The 15,107-nt window shown below is 41.9% G+C and overlaps 1 protein-coding gene across 1 annotated transcript in view; it reads left to right on the top strand.

The window, feature by feature from the left end:
* Positions 1-3,436, top strand: part of PPP2R5E (protein phosphatase 2 regulatory subunit B'epsilon) — a 62,582-nt gene extending 59,146 nt beyond the window's left edge. The window contains exon 13 of the mRNA XM_026053730.1: positions 1,540-3,436. Coding sequence (XP_025909515.1) covers positions 1,540-1,639 — 100 coding nt within the window. The 3' untranslated portion in view covers positions 1,640-3,436. The remainder of the gene's footprint in view (positions 1-1,539) is intronic.
* The last annotated feature ends 11,671 nt before the right edge of the window (positions 3,437-15,107 follow it).

The following is a 15,107-nucleotide window of genomic DNA, read 5'->3' as shown; positions in this document are numbered from 1 at the left end:
TTTTTTTTTTTTTTTTTTGTCTGTTTTTCCTGATCTTCTTTTTCCTACTGTAGTGCATCGTCTTTGGCTAAAATTTTAGCTTCTCCAAAGCAGCAGATGAGAGAAAAAAAWAWATATATATTTTTAATATATCCTATGTGTAGCTAATGGGTGAAATTAATTGACTGAGCTCTGTAAAGAATTTTTCTAACACCTGCTGATATTGTATCTTTTATCAAAGCAGATGCTGACTATTCCCCATTTTTATTTACTAATTATCATTATAAAATGTATAAATATCTGAATGTATAAAATGGGATGTTTACCTTAATGCATACTGTAAACCTTGGGTGTCTCAGTGAAACAGCATATATAAGATATAACTTTGATACTTTTTAAAGCTTGTGGATGAGTATGTTTAATATTAAGCACCATATATGACAGTAGGTCATATAGGTAAGTAGGATGAGGTTATCATCCTCTGACACTCTTTTAGTAAGCACACATGTAAATGATAATAATTAATAGCCTGTTAGTAGCCTGAAAKTGGTGAGCTTCGTCACTCTCTTTTAAATTTAATTTTAAATAATTTTTAGAAGCAGTGGATTCTTTTAAGTTCTATCTTCAGAGACTGTTTTGAGAGTTGTTTGTATTTTTTATATGTTTAAAATACTGTGGGGAAATTGCGTTTTCAGATTAGTGACTCCGTCATCAGCACTGTGGGTGAATGAAGGGATAAAGTGTAGAAGTAAAGTTTCCAATCTAGTGAAATATTTTTATGAAATTCTATTATATGAAAAGGTGAGAATCTGTATAATTATTAGGTTCATATTTGACCTTAACCTGCAAGTTGATTTAGTAGAAAAGGAAAATTTTTTTCAGAYTTGCAGTAGTAGGGACATTAATTCTATGTAAGGTATGGCAAAGATAGGGAATTTAGAAAGCAAGTAATGCAAGTGAAGCAACCATTAGGTTTCCTGCYACCCAAGCAGCCAGTGAGGCCTGCTGATAAAGGAAGTGCCTCACAGACTTTGTTTTCTTAAGGAGAAAGAGTGAAGCACGGATCAAAAGAATTCTTGTAAGTGAACTTTACCTTGGCTCATGCTAGAGCTACATGAAAGTGCCCCAAATCAGTATAAGTGGTTCTAAAGCAATAATGCAACACCCATTCTAGAAAGTGACTGTTACTTATAAGATTAAAAAAAAAAAATTGAAAATAATTTAATGAAAGTTAGTCCTGGAAATCTCAGTATGTTTGATCCATATGAAAATTCCACTGCATTTTTTTCTTCTTTGCTGTGAAGTGTTGACTGTAGACACTGTCATTTTTTTTTTCTGGATTTCATATATTCTTCTCCTGCTACTTTGTTTAGCAGTATTTGTAGTAGCAWAAAGCAAAACTAGGAATGAAAACAGTTTACAAAAAGTAAATTTACATTAGGAGAATTGCAGAGGTACAGACCAAATTAGTGCTGCTAATCAATGTCCACTACTTTTTTGTTACATAAATACTTTGCAGTTTTCCCTCCTCCTAACTCTTCCTTTTATTTCATCTGTCAGTGAGAAGAAGAAAGAGAAGGAGCGTGAAGAACTGTGGAAAAAACTGGAGGATTTGGAATTAAAGAGAGGTCTTAGACGTGATGGAATAATTCCAACTTAACAAAAAAACAAAACAGCATTACTAACCTGTGGAGTCACACATTTATGTAGTAGAAGATGGAGCAACAGTTTTCTGTATTGTGCAACTTTACAGTAGATTTCACATTTGTTTCATTATTACAACAGCACTGTATATACCTGTCTCTAAGTAAAGGAAAAAAATAAGGACTTTAATCCAAAGTTTGGACAGCAGATGGACTTCTCAGAACTTTGCAAACATAATCATTGTTTTAACCCTTCTTTAAAACCAGTCTTCAAAGATCTGTTGATGAAAATTGCGATGTCAAATTCCATTGTCAGGACCTGTTCCTTATTTATCGTTAGCAGAGAGTATAATACAACTTTCAAATGTGAACAATCTTAAAATTTAGCTTGTCTTTCTGCTAAACTGTTAAGTGTATTTATAGTAAAAGAGAAAAAAAGACTGTCATTTCCTTATGAGTTTGTGTAACATCCTCCTTCTCTGGATAACTTTACTGTAATTTGACTTTTTTTTTTTTTTCCTTTTGCACATCTTCATAAGTTGAATGTCCATTCGAATCAGGGCTATGAAAAACATAGGTCCTGAATAAAGTTTTGTTTACTGGTGTGAGCATTTTTAGTACCAGGCTATTTCTGGTGCGTCTTTAATTTTAACATTAGGAGTTAAGAAACCAATAGGTCATAAACATAGCAGGAAAAGGGAGCCTTGGATTCATGCACCTATTTATTACAAATCCAAATTAGTGTCCACAATCCTGAAAAAACGGTGGTAACACCCAAGATTACCTAACCAGTATTAGTGAAATGGCATTGGACCTGCATACCAGAGCTGTTTGAGAAATACTGATTGCTAAATTATTATTATGTTTTTATTGGACCAGTTTGAAAGAATAAAGACAAACACTAAACAGTGCAAGCATGAAATCGATCTCCAGTGGTCACGGATCTGATAGGAAATGGAGGTGAGCGAGGAGTTTGGGCTGTTTGGAGTTGTTGCCTTACTTTTTAATATGTATTTTTAAAGTGTTCCAGCAAAAGAGGATGTAGCCTCTAAAAAACAAAACATACTATAGTGTTCTTGTGGTTCTAGTACTATTACTCATCCCAGCACCAGCCCTGTGGTCTTAGCTGGAAAGGATTCTGGATAATATTCTTCTGCATTCTCATCTGGATGCTCATTCCTAACTACTGTATTTGTTACCAAAAGTGGTTCTACAAATGCTACTGAAAAAAAAAAAAAGAAAAGAATTCTGGAAATCCTAATGTTCTGAGTATTAATAATAAAGTTTTAAAATGCTTTTATATCAAAGGTGCATTGTGACCAAATTGTTTGAAACGAAAGAGAGAGAGAGAAAAAAAAAAAAAAAAAAAGGAAGAGGGCTGTATTATAAGTATACATTATTGGCTATCTGCTTTGTATTTGAAAGTGGAATCTTACATCTTTGGTAGGTTAAAATGCTGATAAGACTTATGTACAGTATATATTTAGCTAATGCAGTTGCATTATTATATACCGAGAGGTATGTGTGTCGGGATTTTTCTCCAGGATGCTTTTGAACTGTTATGAACTTGACAACGGTGAATTGATAATCCTAAACCATCAATCCCACAGTATTTACCGTATAAAACTGATTTGGTGTCCATGAGTCTTTGTGATAGTTGCAAACATGAATTTATGACCTGTTGCCATTGGTAGAAATACAATATAAATACCAGCTTGTATATTTTTCTTCCTGCCATTTAAGTACACAGTAGGATTTGAAGTTTTCTTGTTTCCAGGCACAGAAAAGAGGAAAGGAAAGAATTCGCACCTGGACTACTGACTGTTTCAGGATTATCAGGTCACAGTTTGTACTCCTGGGTCTGCGCACACAAATGTTGTAAACTCAACAATTTTGTAAAAACTTGACACTGTTAATTTGGGGGGGCGGGGGAGGGGAAGTGGAATTAGTCTTATGCAACACCAAACACAACATGGTTAATGGGATTAATATGAGCTTCTTTTAAGAACACTGACTGGGACGCAATGTAAATTAGGCAGTTACTGTCATAGTTGAAACATTTTATTTTAAAGTGCTGAAGCAAAGGTGCAAGCTGAAATACTGAAGATTAAATAAATTTATAACAAATCATGTCCCTCAGCCCATTGATTTTGACAGTCTTTTATTTCTGTTACCAAAAATATTCGCTAGTGTGATTTTTGTGTGACATGATCATGCTCTATAAGAGGGTGAACTTAACTCATGCTTAAAGACTGTGTTGAATTGTCAAATACTGAGATATAATGGAGAAAAAAGAATTAATATTTTCCACCTGGTGGAGTAAAACACAACYGTGTGACATTAGCAAAAGCACCTTGTCCTGTACTTAGAGTTTAGGTGAGTGTTGTTTGTTCATAAACTATTTTCAGTTTCGACATGATGTTCTGCTATTGCTCATACAAAGCTGATGAGAACCCGATGGGTTGCAGCATTTTGTTACCTCTCGCGTGGGGACAGTGGGGAGCACCTAAAGCTTACAGGTGATTTATCACCCCCGGGAAGGAACGTTGCTTTCCACGCGAACGCGACACCGTGGTGCAAGTCAGGAGGCTCTAAAAGGCTGGTGCGGCGCTAGGTTGTCCTGTGCTTGAAGAAGTGGTTTGTGGTTTGAAGAAGCACCTGCCCCACAGTGTGACTGCGCCCCCGGCTCCAGTGCTGGCTGCAACCCCCTGCAATAGGGATCCTGCTGCTCCCCGTGTCCGGCGCCCGTCGGTCCCGAGCGGAGCGTCCAGCAGAGGCGGCGGCAGCGCTGGGCCCGAGGGCGATCAGTGCGTCTCGTTAATGATGCTTCCGCTCGGCTTCGCGAGCTCGAGAAAATACCTTTATTTGTGTAAATGTGTGTATCGCCTGCCCTTACGGCCGCTTGGTCCTGGGCCATATTGGTTTCAGGAGAAAGGGCTCAATAGTGTCTGSTAAAAGGAAGGAGTTGCGTGTTTGAGACTAGGGCATTGCATAGGTCATGGGGATATAACAACTGTAAAAGCAAGGTTCCTCTCGTATACCTTAAATTAAGTACATATTGCGTTCTTCATCTTGCCAGTCTCCCTTTTTGTTTTTCTTTCATTGCTTTTAAGTGTTTCTGTCTCTATTCCAGACACTGGAATGCTTTAAATAAAAGTATTCTGATGCCGTTGGAGCGTTCRCTTGCAAGGTTGCAGTAAATTTAATCCTGGCTTTGTTAGCCTAAATAAAAGGGTTTAATTTATTTTTTATCTCCTCCTATATCAGGAAAAATCCAGGCCGTTAGAAGCAAGAGATGCTTGAGCAAGAATTGTGGCAGCTGTGCTCATATTGCACATGTGTAAGTATAGCCTCAGGCTCCTTTACACTAAGGAAAGAAAAAGTACTAGGAGCTTTTAAAACCCCTTGATRGCCTTGTGAGAAGAGGGAGAGAGCTGAACATGTTCCTCTCTCCTCGAATAAAACCCAAATGATTTGGGTGTAGATCTTAGAAAACAAAGATGCCCTTTCTCTTCATTTTCTTACAGTCCCRTCAAAGAGCAGTGTTCCTAAAATCAGATAAAGGGGACAATGTGCAAGATTGAAGAATGCTCTATTTACATGTGACTTTTTTTCCCCTCTTCTTGGCTCACCTGCCTCACTTATCTGTATCGTGAGCCACAACATCTGCAGCTGATTCTGCATTCCCTAGTTTTTCATTTTTCAAAGTGTATGAAACAGGATCTTGAAACAGAAGGAAAGTAATTTGGATTCTAAACTTCTAGTGTTGCTTCCTATCCACAGAAGCACATGCKTTTTATCATGACCTCTCTGAGTACGAGTCTTTGTTACTTGGGTCACTTGTAAATACGTTGTGTTCATAACCTCATGTAACGATGAGGAGCTTTCAAATATAAATAGTACCAATACATTTCTTGTCGTTGTCCTATTTTTGACTGTAGAATAGCGGATGACCTGTCATGCTTTTTGTTTAAAGGTTAGCATTAGATTCATAGACCTCTTAATATTTTAGCATTTCATTGTTTAAGCAGGAGAGGGCAGCAAAAGTTCATTTTTCCCCATAGGAATGCTCTGGTCCGTTATTGTTTTTCAACTTAGATGCATTTAACTATCTGTGGGTAGGGGGAAAAATGGAACATTTTTTATATATATTAAAAGGTGCATATGAAAATATATTGACTGGTCTAACCAGCCTGTGAAAATGTCTTCTACTCTTACATCAAAGTAATAAAAAAAAATATCTTCCACCTCTGGATAAAAGCGCAAGCAGGTCTTAAGCTCTTGGATTCAAATGTCATTCTTTGGAAAGAGTTTTACTTTCTTAAAAATGGTATCAAAGAATCTCAAACTCAATGGTGCTCCCAGCGATAAATGTGTAATCTCCCTCTTTTGCACATGCTCAAGAGGCTCTGTACTGTGGGTGCATCTAAATAAAGAAGCAATGAAGTGTTTTCCAGGTGCTTGGCTTTTCTTTCCCCCTCCTCTCGTCTGAACTTCACGTACCTTCTCTGCAGCGCACGTTCCTCTCCCAGCTACCTGCTCGCGTGTGTTAAATGTGATGGTTGCAAGAACAGCAGTGAGGGCAGAGAGGAGAAGGGGCACTAGGTGCTCAGCCCCTTTCTGCGCCTTTCTGAGCACTTTGCAGCAGGTAAAGGACCAAAACACCGAGAGATGCCCGAGATGGTCGCGTCCATGGGAGACCCTCTGGAGAGAACAGCAGGTAGAGCCTGGTAAGGGATGGTGCTCGTGCATCGCTTTGGTAGGAGGATGGTAGACCTGGATGCTGCAGTGAAACTGGAGGCCACGTGCATTAAACATCTGGTTTTAAAATGCCACTTTTCTAGGTGAATTGTTCCAGCAACATCTCTCTTAAACATTCCATTTCAAATATTGCCAAATAATTTCTTTCAGCAGGCGGATCGTGCGTGCCTTTATTGGATGCTCTCGCTATCAGAAATCTCATTAATGCTCCGAARGCCGTGTTCAGATCACTTGACATCCTCATGTATAAAACAGGTTCTTYAGTTTCTTCCTGCAAGGCGAGTATTTTCCAGGGAAGTTGTTTAAAAACAATTAAAATTGGAACTTGCTCTGCTTTGGCCTTCAGGGTAGGATTTGTCTTCTGTACTTGGAAAATAGAAAGCAACCTTTAAAGGAATGGAATTAAAAGCTTAAAAAGCAGATTTCTAATTTCTGTAATGATAATTGCTTTGCAGTCTTTTTTGTCTGCGCGTTTCCTTCCAGGGAATGTTTGGCTTTCTCATGTAATAGCAGAGCCGCTGGTTTTATCTTAAATTGGGTTTGGACCCCAGATCAGAGGCCTGTGGCCTGCAAAAAATGGGTTTGTGTGCAGATAAAAGCTGTTCCCAAGTCTGTATTCAATTACCACTTAAATGTACAGTAAAGCGGTACTTTGGGTATTAAACTAGAAAGTGATATAAGGTCTTGCATTATGAATTCAAAGCTGTCTATGTATTTAAAGATTAAATGCCAAAGCCAAAGCAAATACACTGGGCTTGCTAATAAATACCTTGAAGGGAAATGTGCTCAGCACTACACATCTTGCTGAAGCTCCCGTCACATGAAAAATCCAGGTCCTTTTTCCCATAAATGACATGGGAGGTTAGGAATAATTTAGGAAGAATAAAAAGGTTGGGGTATATGGGGAAAAAGAATGGTTTGTGTTACCTGACCGTGGCTCAGACCTCTGCTACCCCTTTGAAAAGGTCTGGGATCTTCTGCATCATCCCTAAATCTGGGCATGTCTGAAGAGAACATGAGACAGGAGAACAGCCAGGACCTTCCCTGCAGCTTCTGCCGCCTATTACAGAGACGAGGCCGGTTCTCGACTGTGGCCRAAGCAGCGGCCACGAGGCGACGGGTTTGGAAGTGTCCGGAGCGGCGCCCTGTGAGCCGGAGCCCCAGGAAGCCCCGGCAGAATTGGCCTGATCCCGAGGAAAGACAGGGCCTCCGTTAAGGACCTTTGCAAACCTCTGGCAGCAGTTGCCTTCAAAGCCTTTTTGGACACGCAAGGTTTGAAAAATCTCATTTCATGTAACTCCCTTGTAGCCTTGTGTTTTTCCAGCTGTCGTGCAGCCATTGGGKACCCAGAGGTAGAAACGTTTTTCTTGTGGCAGCTACGGTTTTGTGTGTGAGACCTTCAACTGCTCAGGCTGAGAATTTGAGTTCATCCTAGTGCTGCTGGTCTTCAGACACGGTACATGTGGGAGCAAAGGTGGTCAAGCCACCCTGCACCGGCCTGGGTATCTCCTAGTATTAGCTCTTCAGCTCCGTGGAACTTACTGAGCAGAGCTGGAGCCTGTGGTTGTCTCCTGCCCCTAGGGCTATGGGAAAGTTCCTGTGCATCTTCCACTGTCTCTTTGGCTATGCAAATTACGTGCATATGATGAAAACAGCTGTATAACTTAAATATTGATACCAGAATTGTCTTTTTTTGTTTGCTTTATTTTTTTGGTGGTGGTAACTGAGTTGTTTTTGTCTTTTGACAACTGTTTTGTCTCCTAACTGATGCACAGAGGGGCATCTGCCTTATGCACCCCACATTTCAAGCACCTTAGAGTCCCCAGGTTCTAGTCTGCAACGGCTGGAGCTCAAAGCAGAAAGAAATTTGGCAGCCCGGAGCTTTGCTGGAGCAGGCGAAGGAGGAATTCAGACAGCGGGAATTTGTTGTTAGTCCACAGGCCATTTCACAAGCATAAAGGGATATTGCTGGGATATTACTCGCTGTACCCGGCGCTGCTCGCGCTGCAATTGTTCGCGTGCTTGGGGATTGCGCCGTGGATTCCAACRTCAGTCCTGACCGGATTAAAAGAAAGCTCCCGGGACTGCACAGGGAGCAACGTCGCCTTCTGCAAAGCAGCAGGCTGGGCTGCCCTCCCTTTGGTGCCAAGGGGTGCCAAGCTGCCGCAAGGCTCCTCCAGGCCAAGCACAAAGACTTACGATGACCTCAAGAACTTCAGCAAAATATGTTTTTCTTGTCAAACACGGCAGAAAGGGGGCCGGGGTTGGTGGCCATGGAAGGGTGGGTAATGTGGTCTTATCTAAGCGAATGGCTTCACGCGTGATACAACTGTTGGTACTGGCTAAAGATCTGAGAAGTTTCTAGTGGCTCCTTGCAGCTTTGTTCCAAGCGGCCTCAGAAAGCACAGAATCAGAAAATACCTTTTGCAGAAACTCACATGGAGTTTTTCAGATGAAATACCATTTCTGGGATAACCTTCAATCTATTAACTCCCTCTAATATTACCATCTTGAATTGTTAAAAGATTTGTCTCCTGCATCAAATCCCCCTGCTATTATCTGTTTACTAATTTAGGTCAGTGCAAAATGGGAGCAGGAGACACTTGGCTGCTAGCGTGCTTCAAAAGCGCTCCGTGCTGTTTGAACGAATGCTCTATGAACTTGCTCCTGTGTTCAGCAGTAAGTGCTTCAATAAATGCAGCCGACCAGCTGAAGTTGTAGGCAGTAAGTGATTTGATTYGGCAGTGTAATACCGTAAGTTTACAGAGTAAATGATTTTTGCCCCTCTCCCCTTCCTCTTGTCCTTCTCCAGCCTCTTTCTGTTTTCCCTTGTTCTAGAGATAACTCTGCTCATGGTAAATTTGAATATGTCCCTCTCCTCTACCACTTGCAAGAGTGATGTCCAGGACAGCAGCTCTCTGATGTATGGATGAGCTTAACCCATGCAGAAGGTACAGAGACAACTGCAGTCAGGCCGGTACCCGTGGCATGATAAGGCAGGCTTTGCTTCAATAGGAAACAAATATTGAAATATTGGCTACTTTCCTGGATTATGAGAAGTTCTGTTACGCCAGCAGCCCCTTGGTTATAGCAAGTGCTTTGGACTTGACTCAACTGAAGGAGGCCCAAGCATTTAACCGCAGGAGCACCGTGCCTTGCAGAAGGTGCTCAGGTAGGTACCCGGGCTGCTGCTTAGCTCCTGAATTCAATGCCTAAAAAGAAGAGATTAACTAAATTAGATTGTTGAGAAACTCTTTTTTTTTTTTTCTTTAAACTGAGCATAATTTATATCCCTTTTAAATTTACTGCAATTAATGCAATTAATGCAATTAAGCAGATTTCTTCTTCTTTTTTTCCTATTCTAAAATAGCAAACCAGTCTCAAGTCCTTGACAATGAAATGTATGTAGAGCATAACTTAATGGAACAACATTCAACTTATTACTGCAATTTGAAATCTAATAACTAAATGTAAATGCTTGCCTCCATTGTCTAGGAAAACAGAACCTATAAATAAGCCATTTAGAGTCATCCTGATAACTTATTTTGATCAGGCTTCAATTAGTCCTTGATGAGGGTTATCCTGTTTTAGTTGCATCATTAATGCAGCATGGAGTCAAGATCCTGCAGTGATAAAAAGACAACTCCAATTCCAACGCTTTTCACACGAACCTGATTTCACGTGGCAACTGCTTGACCAAGCTTCATGCATTACAGTAGGGTGATTCCAAGGCAGAAATGGGAAAAGCAGGATTATCTTGSTGCTTTATTGAATGAAAAAGCAGATGAAACAGAAGCATTGCCCTTGCCACGCRCTTTCCCAGTCCCTAGGATGTGCAAAACACAGGTAAGGTGCAGGGCAGGGGTTTAAAGCTTGTCATGGAAATACTGGAAGTCAGGTTAAATTGCATGACCTTAMTTCCACCCTGGATTTTCTCCGTGTGCTGCCTGACCTGGCAGTGGTTGAAGATCCCAAAGCACAGCTTTGAAATGTATTTTCCTATACTGTAATCCTGAGCTGTTTTCCATGTGTTCACAAGCTGTCCAGCCCCTTCGTTTTCCTTGTCGGTTCACTCGCAATCGTGTATTTGCCAAGTAACTTAATGTCTGGAGATGCCTCTTGGTCTAGGAAGGCCTCATATTTTTGTCTGGAGAAAGAGGACGGGGCAGGCGAGGGGAGCAGAGGGTGTTGAGCTGCCTGTGCCCGTGGGGCAGGGGATGGGGGGCACCTCTGGGTGTCTTGGTCGCTCCCTGCCCCAGCCCTGTGCTGGGTGCAGCAGGCATCTCCCACTCCRGGTGCTCCGGATCTCCCTGTCCCCTCCCAGAATGGTTCCCTGGGCATCTGGGTGTCCCCACACCTCTTGACCTCCCCTTGTCCCACAGGGACAGGCACCTTCCTCATCCACTGCTTTCTCCCATCAGAGAGCATCTTGGCTTCACCCTACCGCAACCGCTCTTCGCCCCCTCAACAGGCAACCATTGCTCCCCATTGCCAAAGCCACTGCAGCCCCAAACCATGGGCCTCTCTCTTGGAGCTCCTGTCCCCATTAGCTGCGGTTGTCTTGTATGGAGGCTGCTCCTCCTGCCCACTGGAGCTCGTGTCCTCATGAGTCACCTTGATCTTGGACTCCAGCAGGTCAAGTCACACCTCTTAGAAAGAAAGAAACCCTCTGCCCTGATGACGTGAGGAAAGAGCTGGATGTAGCGAGCAGGTAATGATCCAAAATCAGCCAGGTGCTCAGAGGTGGGGAAAAGAGGATGTGTAGAAAACCTAGATGAACTTTGAAAGCCCCTTCCAACCTCTACCATCCTGTGACTTTGTGCGAGTTAGTCCTGAACAGAATTTGGCAGAAAGGGATTATGTTTTTTATCTCAAAAATCTAAAGTTTGTTTTTCCTTCACTAGCTTAAGTGTTTTTATTATTATTATTATAATTACTATAAAAATATAGTAATATTTTTTACCCTGGGCACATTCGTGCTTGCTTGAATGAGGGAGGCCCTCCCAGTGGAGAAGCTGAAGTAGAGAAATGTGATGAGACAGACAGATATGTCCCTTCTGGCAACTGCAGGACTTATTGGGTTCCTGCTGGGGTCAGTGGTGACCACACTGCTGTCAGCTGAGTAAAATAAAGGTCCGTGAGGTTATTGGTTGAATCTGCTGTGTCTATATGGGAAGCCGGGCAGCACAGATCGGAGTGATGGGGACTCAGTTTCCTCTTCCTGCAGTAAACTTGCTGTGCTAATCTCACCTGCTCTTCTGTGCATATGACCCATAGGAACCCATAATGTGCTTAAGCTTCAGCAGGAACGTGGAATCCCACTTCTCTTCCCATATGTGGAATCCCGCTTCTCCCACACGTGTTAGAGATGTGCCCAGTTCCCCTAGAGAAAATCTGAATAAATCTATGCTGCATTATTTGAGGAAAGTATGTGAATATGCAGTCCAACATGCAAGAACACACAGAAAAATCCTTGACGTGAAGTAGAGGTAGTTTTGCTGCAGCTTCCTAGATTCGATGTCTCTGGGCAAAGGAATTTGGTTCTGAGCAGGGCACCCCTCTTAAAAAGATGACTATTTTCTGTGAGGCGATTTAAAGGAATTTTTTGTTTTTCGAAAAGTTAGTTCTCTTAGACTTAGAAAACTTAGAAAAGTTTTTCAAAGGTTAATCCTCTTTACATAGGACGGGTGGCTGTTATTTTAGGRACAATGGTACTAAGCCAGTGTTTCYCCTCTGAGATTCTCCATTATTATTACTTAAAAGAAACTGTCTTGAGCCAAACTTGCTTACTTGGTGTTAGCATGAAAAATCTGAACAGTCTAACTTACCATCATGAAGTGAAGAAGCAGGGCAACATCTTTCCGTGTTGGTAGCCTGTAATGGAAGTGCAGTGATGTTTAGAGCACTCTGGAAGAAATTAGTTTGGATGAAATGCTCTCCTCTGTGCCTTACCTGCAAAGGAAAAGGGACGCTGCRGAAGAATGAGATTTTTGAACAAAGTTACACAATTGGTGAAAGCAATAACCAGGCAAATAACCAGTCAGGCAATAACCAGTGCAACCATTGCACTTTTGTTTTCCTTCAGGGATGCTCAGAAGCTCAAGTATCTAGAGGAGAGAGTCATTTTTGAGCATCTCAGCTCAATCTACACTCAGCCAAACTCGATAGTCCTCCGTTTGCCGCAGGGAGGCAGGATGAGATGCTGCAGTTGTGTCAGTCGGGYGCGAAGTCTGGCTCTCTTGCTTTGACTGCCCATCATCCTCTTCTGGTTTTTGGCCATGACCAAGCTAATGGTTCCTTGAATAGGGCCAGGTACTTGGCTGGCGCAAGTTTAGTGCATCTGACATTTCTTTAGTAGTCTCTCAAATGAAAGATGGTGCCAGGTGATAGGAGTTTGAAGGGAAGGACTTGCTTGAGAAGTGGAGAGAAGTCACCTTTCCAACCCTTTTTCTCCRTAAGTGCTTCTCTTAACAGGCCTGTGCATGTGTGTGTTGTTGTGTGTGTTGTGAGGGGATTGGAGAGGTTGGGGTCCTCCTATTCGATGTTCAGGACAGGGCAACAAAAGGGCCAGGAAGCTCTGCTTTGTGCCTSCTGTCATTTCCTACTTTCCTGTGGCACACACATTTGTCAAGAAGACATGACAAGAATTGTTCTGGTTGAAAACAACTCTGGATGAAAAGTCATGATCCCTCTCCAGGCACATATGAAGACCCAGATCTTAGCATTAACGATACAAGGCCAACCTCCAAAGCAGAGTTCGTTGAACAGGAGTTTGGGCATCGCACACTTCTGTGGTTGGAAGAATCCTCATTCCAGTTCTGTCCTTGGATTGGTATGGGAGAAAACTGGGTGGAACCTTTGCTGATCAGTCGAGCGTCCCTGCCTGTTTTTAACGTATTAGAAAGAGGTTTGTGAAACCATTGCCTCAGGCCAACACTTGCACGGATGTGATTCTAAACATGTAATCGAGAAACAAAATGAGGAAAGGTAAAAGTTTATTCAAATTTAATAATTCTGGCAATTGTGGCAATGATTTTATTATGAGAGTCTCCTTGAGTTAAAAAAGTTAGATACCTTTTCAATGAAAAAGTTTGGAAACTCTGGCATACAGAATCTCTCACGTGATGGAGTCTCTCTTCTCTTTAGAGAGACTCCTAGTTCTACCAAAGCTGCGTGCTGGATGGAGAGCACCTCCCAAAGCAGGACTGATAATTGTTTGACAGTGGCCCTCCAGTTTGCACATATAATGGTACCTTTTCAGCATGCCAGGGCCAATCTCTGTGGAGTGAGTGGCATTTATTAGTGACAGTAGAGATGTGGCTGCTCCTGAACTCTTGAAAATCTCACCTATGGTGTGTGCTGCTCTTAAGTGATATGAGATGCCCATGGGTTCAGAAATTCGGTTCTGTGCAACTAAACATGCCCTTCTGGAGCCTGAAGGRCAACTGGTCATAGAATCACAGAATGCCCAAAGTTGGAAGGGACCTCAGAGGTCATCGAGTCCAACCCCCCCTGGTCCTTTAACACACTCATTGATGATGCTGAAAAGGGGAGCCATAACTTAAGTTTTCTAGACTTATGTAGAACCTTCAAAATAACATTTTATTATCTTTCCAGCTTTTGCATAGGGTCATTTGTGATGTATTTTCCATATAAAGCAACATCTGCATGTTGTATTCTTTGCATATCAAAGGGGTTCAGACTCTTTTAATATTTCAACTTGAGTGGGGGTCCCTGGGGTACAGTTTGGCACACTCCTGTGAAAACATACCTTTTAGTCTTTTCACTGCTGGGTTTCAAGTCAAATGGCTGATTTAGGATTTAAACAGCTGGATTTTGCTGTCTTTTTGCCACATGTCAGCTGCCAGCGAATCAAGAAGTTATTACACTGGGTCGTGATTTACACATTTGACCTTTGAGCATAATGAAAAATAGCMTAAGTGGTTGGAATCGAATACAGTATAAAACTCCGTGAAGCATGAAGCTTGTTTTGTTAGAACACTAGATCTTTAGAAATTAATCTTTGGAAGTCTTTTTAGATAACAAAAGCATTTTGTATTAATCAGGATCTTCCTGTGTAATCTGATTAAATTAGACACAGTTTACAGAGACCACTGAATATAAAGCATACTTGAGGAAAAGCAGAGCTGTATAGCAATAGTGCCATGAAATTGAATTTGTGGTTCCCCCTCAGTTAATCTGTATCTATTAATCTGTATGCAGAAGACTACTGGCTCCTACCTGATCTTTCCATTCATATAGAAAGTGATCATTCATTATTGTGATACCAGAATGAAGACACAATTTCTGAATTTGTAAATAAGTTATTAGCTATGAGTGGTGTGTTACCAATCACACAGGGCTGTCCACCTTTGGGGGACCACTCTATTTCTGAAAAGCCTGTAAGTTTATGTGCGAACATCTTGCCATGGATGGAGCATTTGTTCACTCTGTGCCAGAGTTGGCACTTCACAGGCTACAGCACGTGTGTGGCATGGATGGTTGGCTCTGGGTTAGTGTGCTGGCTCTTTGCTTGGTTTCTAGGATGGGTTTTGAGATGGACTGTGAGCCAAGGTACATAGCAGCATGCTAGCAACCCCCCAACACCCGTCATGTCCCTGGAGGTAACACAGGCTTGTTTGGGGTGCTGCCTCCAGCAGCCGTCCTGGCTCTAGCCAGTGCTTGTAACGGACACCACCGGTTTGGTGGTGACTCTTGCTTGTA

The sequence above is a fragment of the Nothoprocta perdicaria genome, unplaced genomic scaffold, assembly GCF_003342845.1.
Source record: "Nothoprocta perdicaria isolate Ctin4 unplaced genomic scaffold, notPer1 scaffold_118, whole genome shotgun sequence".
Classification (NCBI taxonomy): domain Eukaryota; kingdom Metazoa; phylum Chordata; class Aves; order Tinamiformes; family Tinamidae; genus Nothoprocta; species Nothoprocta perdicaria.
Note: the sequence above shows the minus strand (reverse complement) of the source record. Positions and strands in the feature narration are given on the sequence as shown.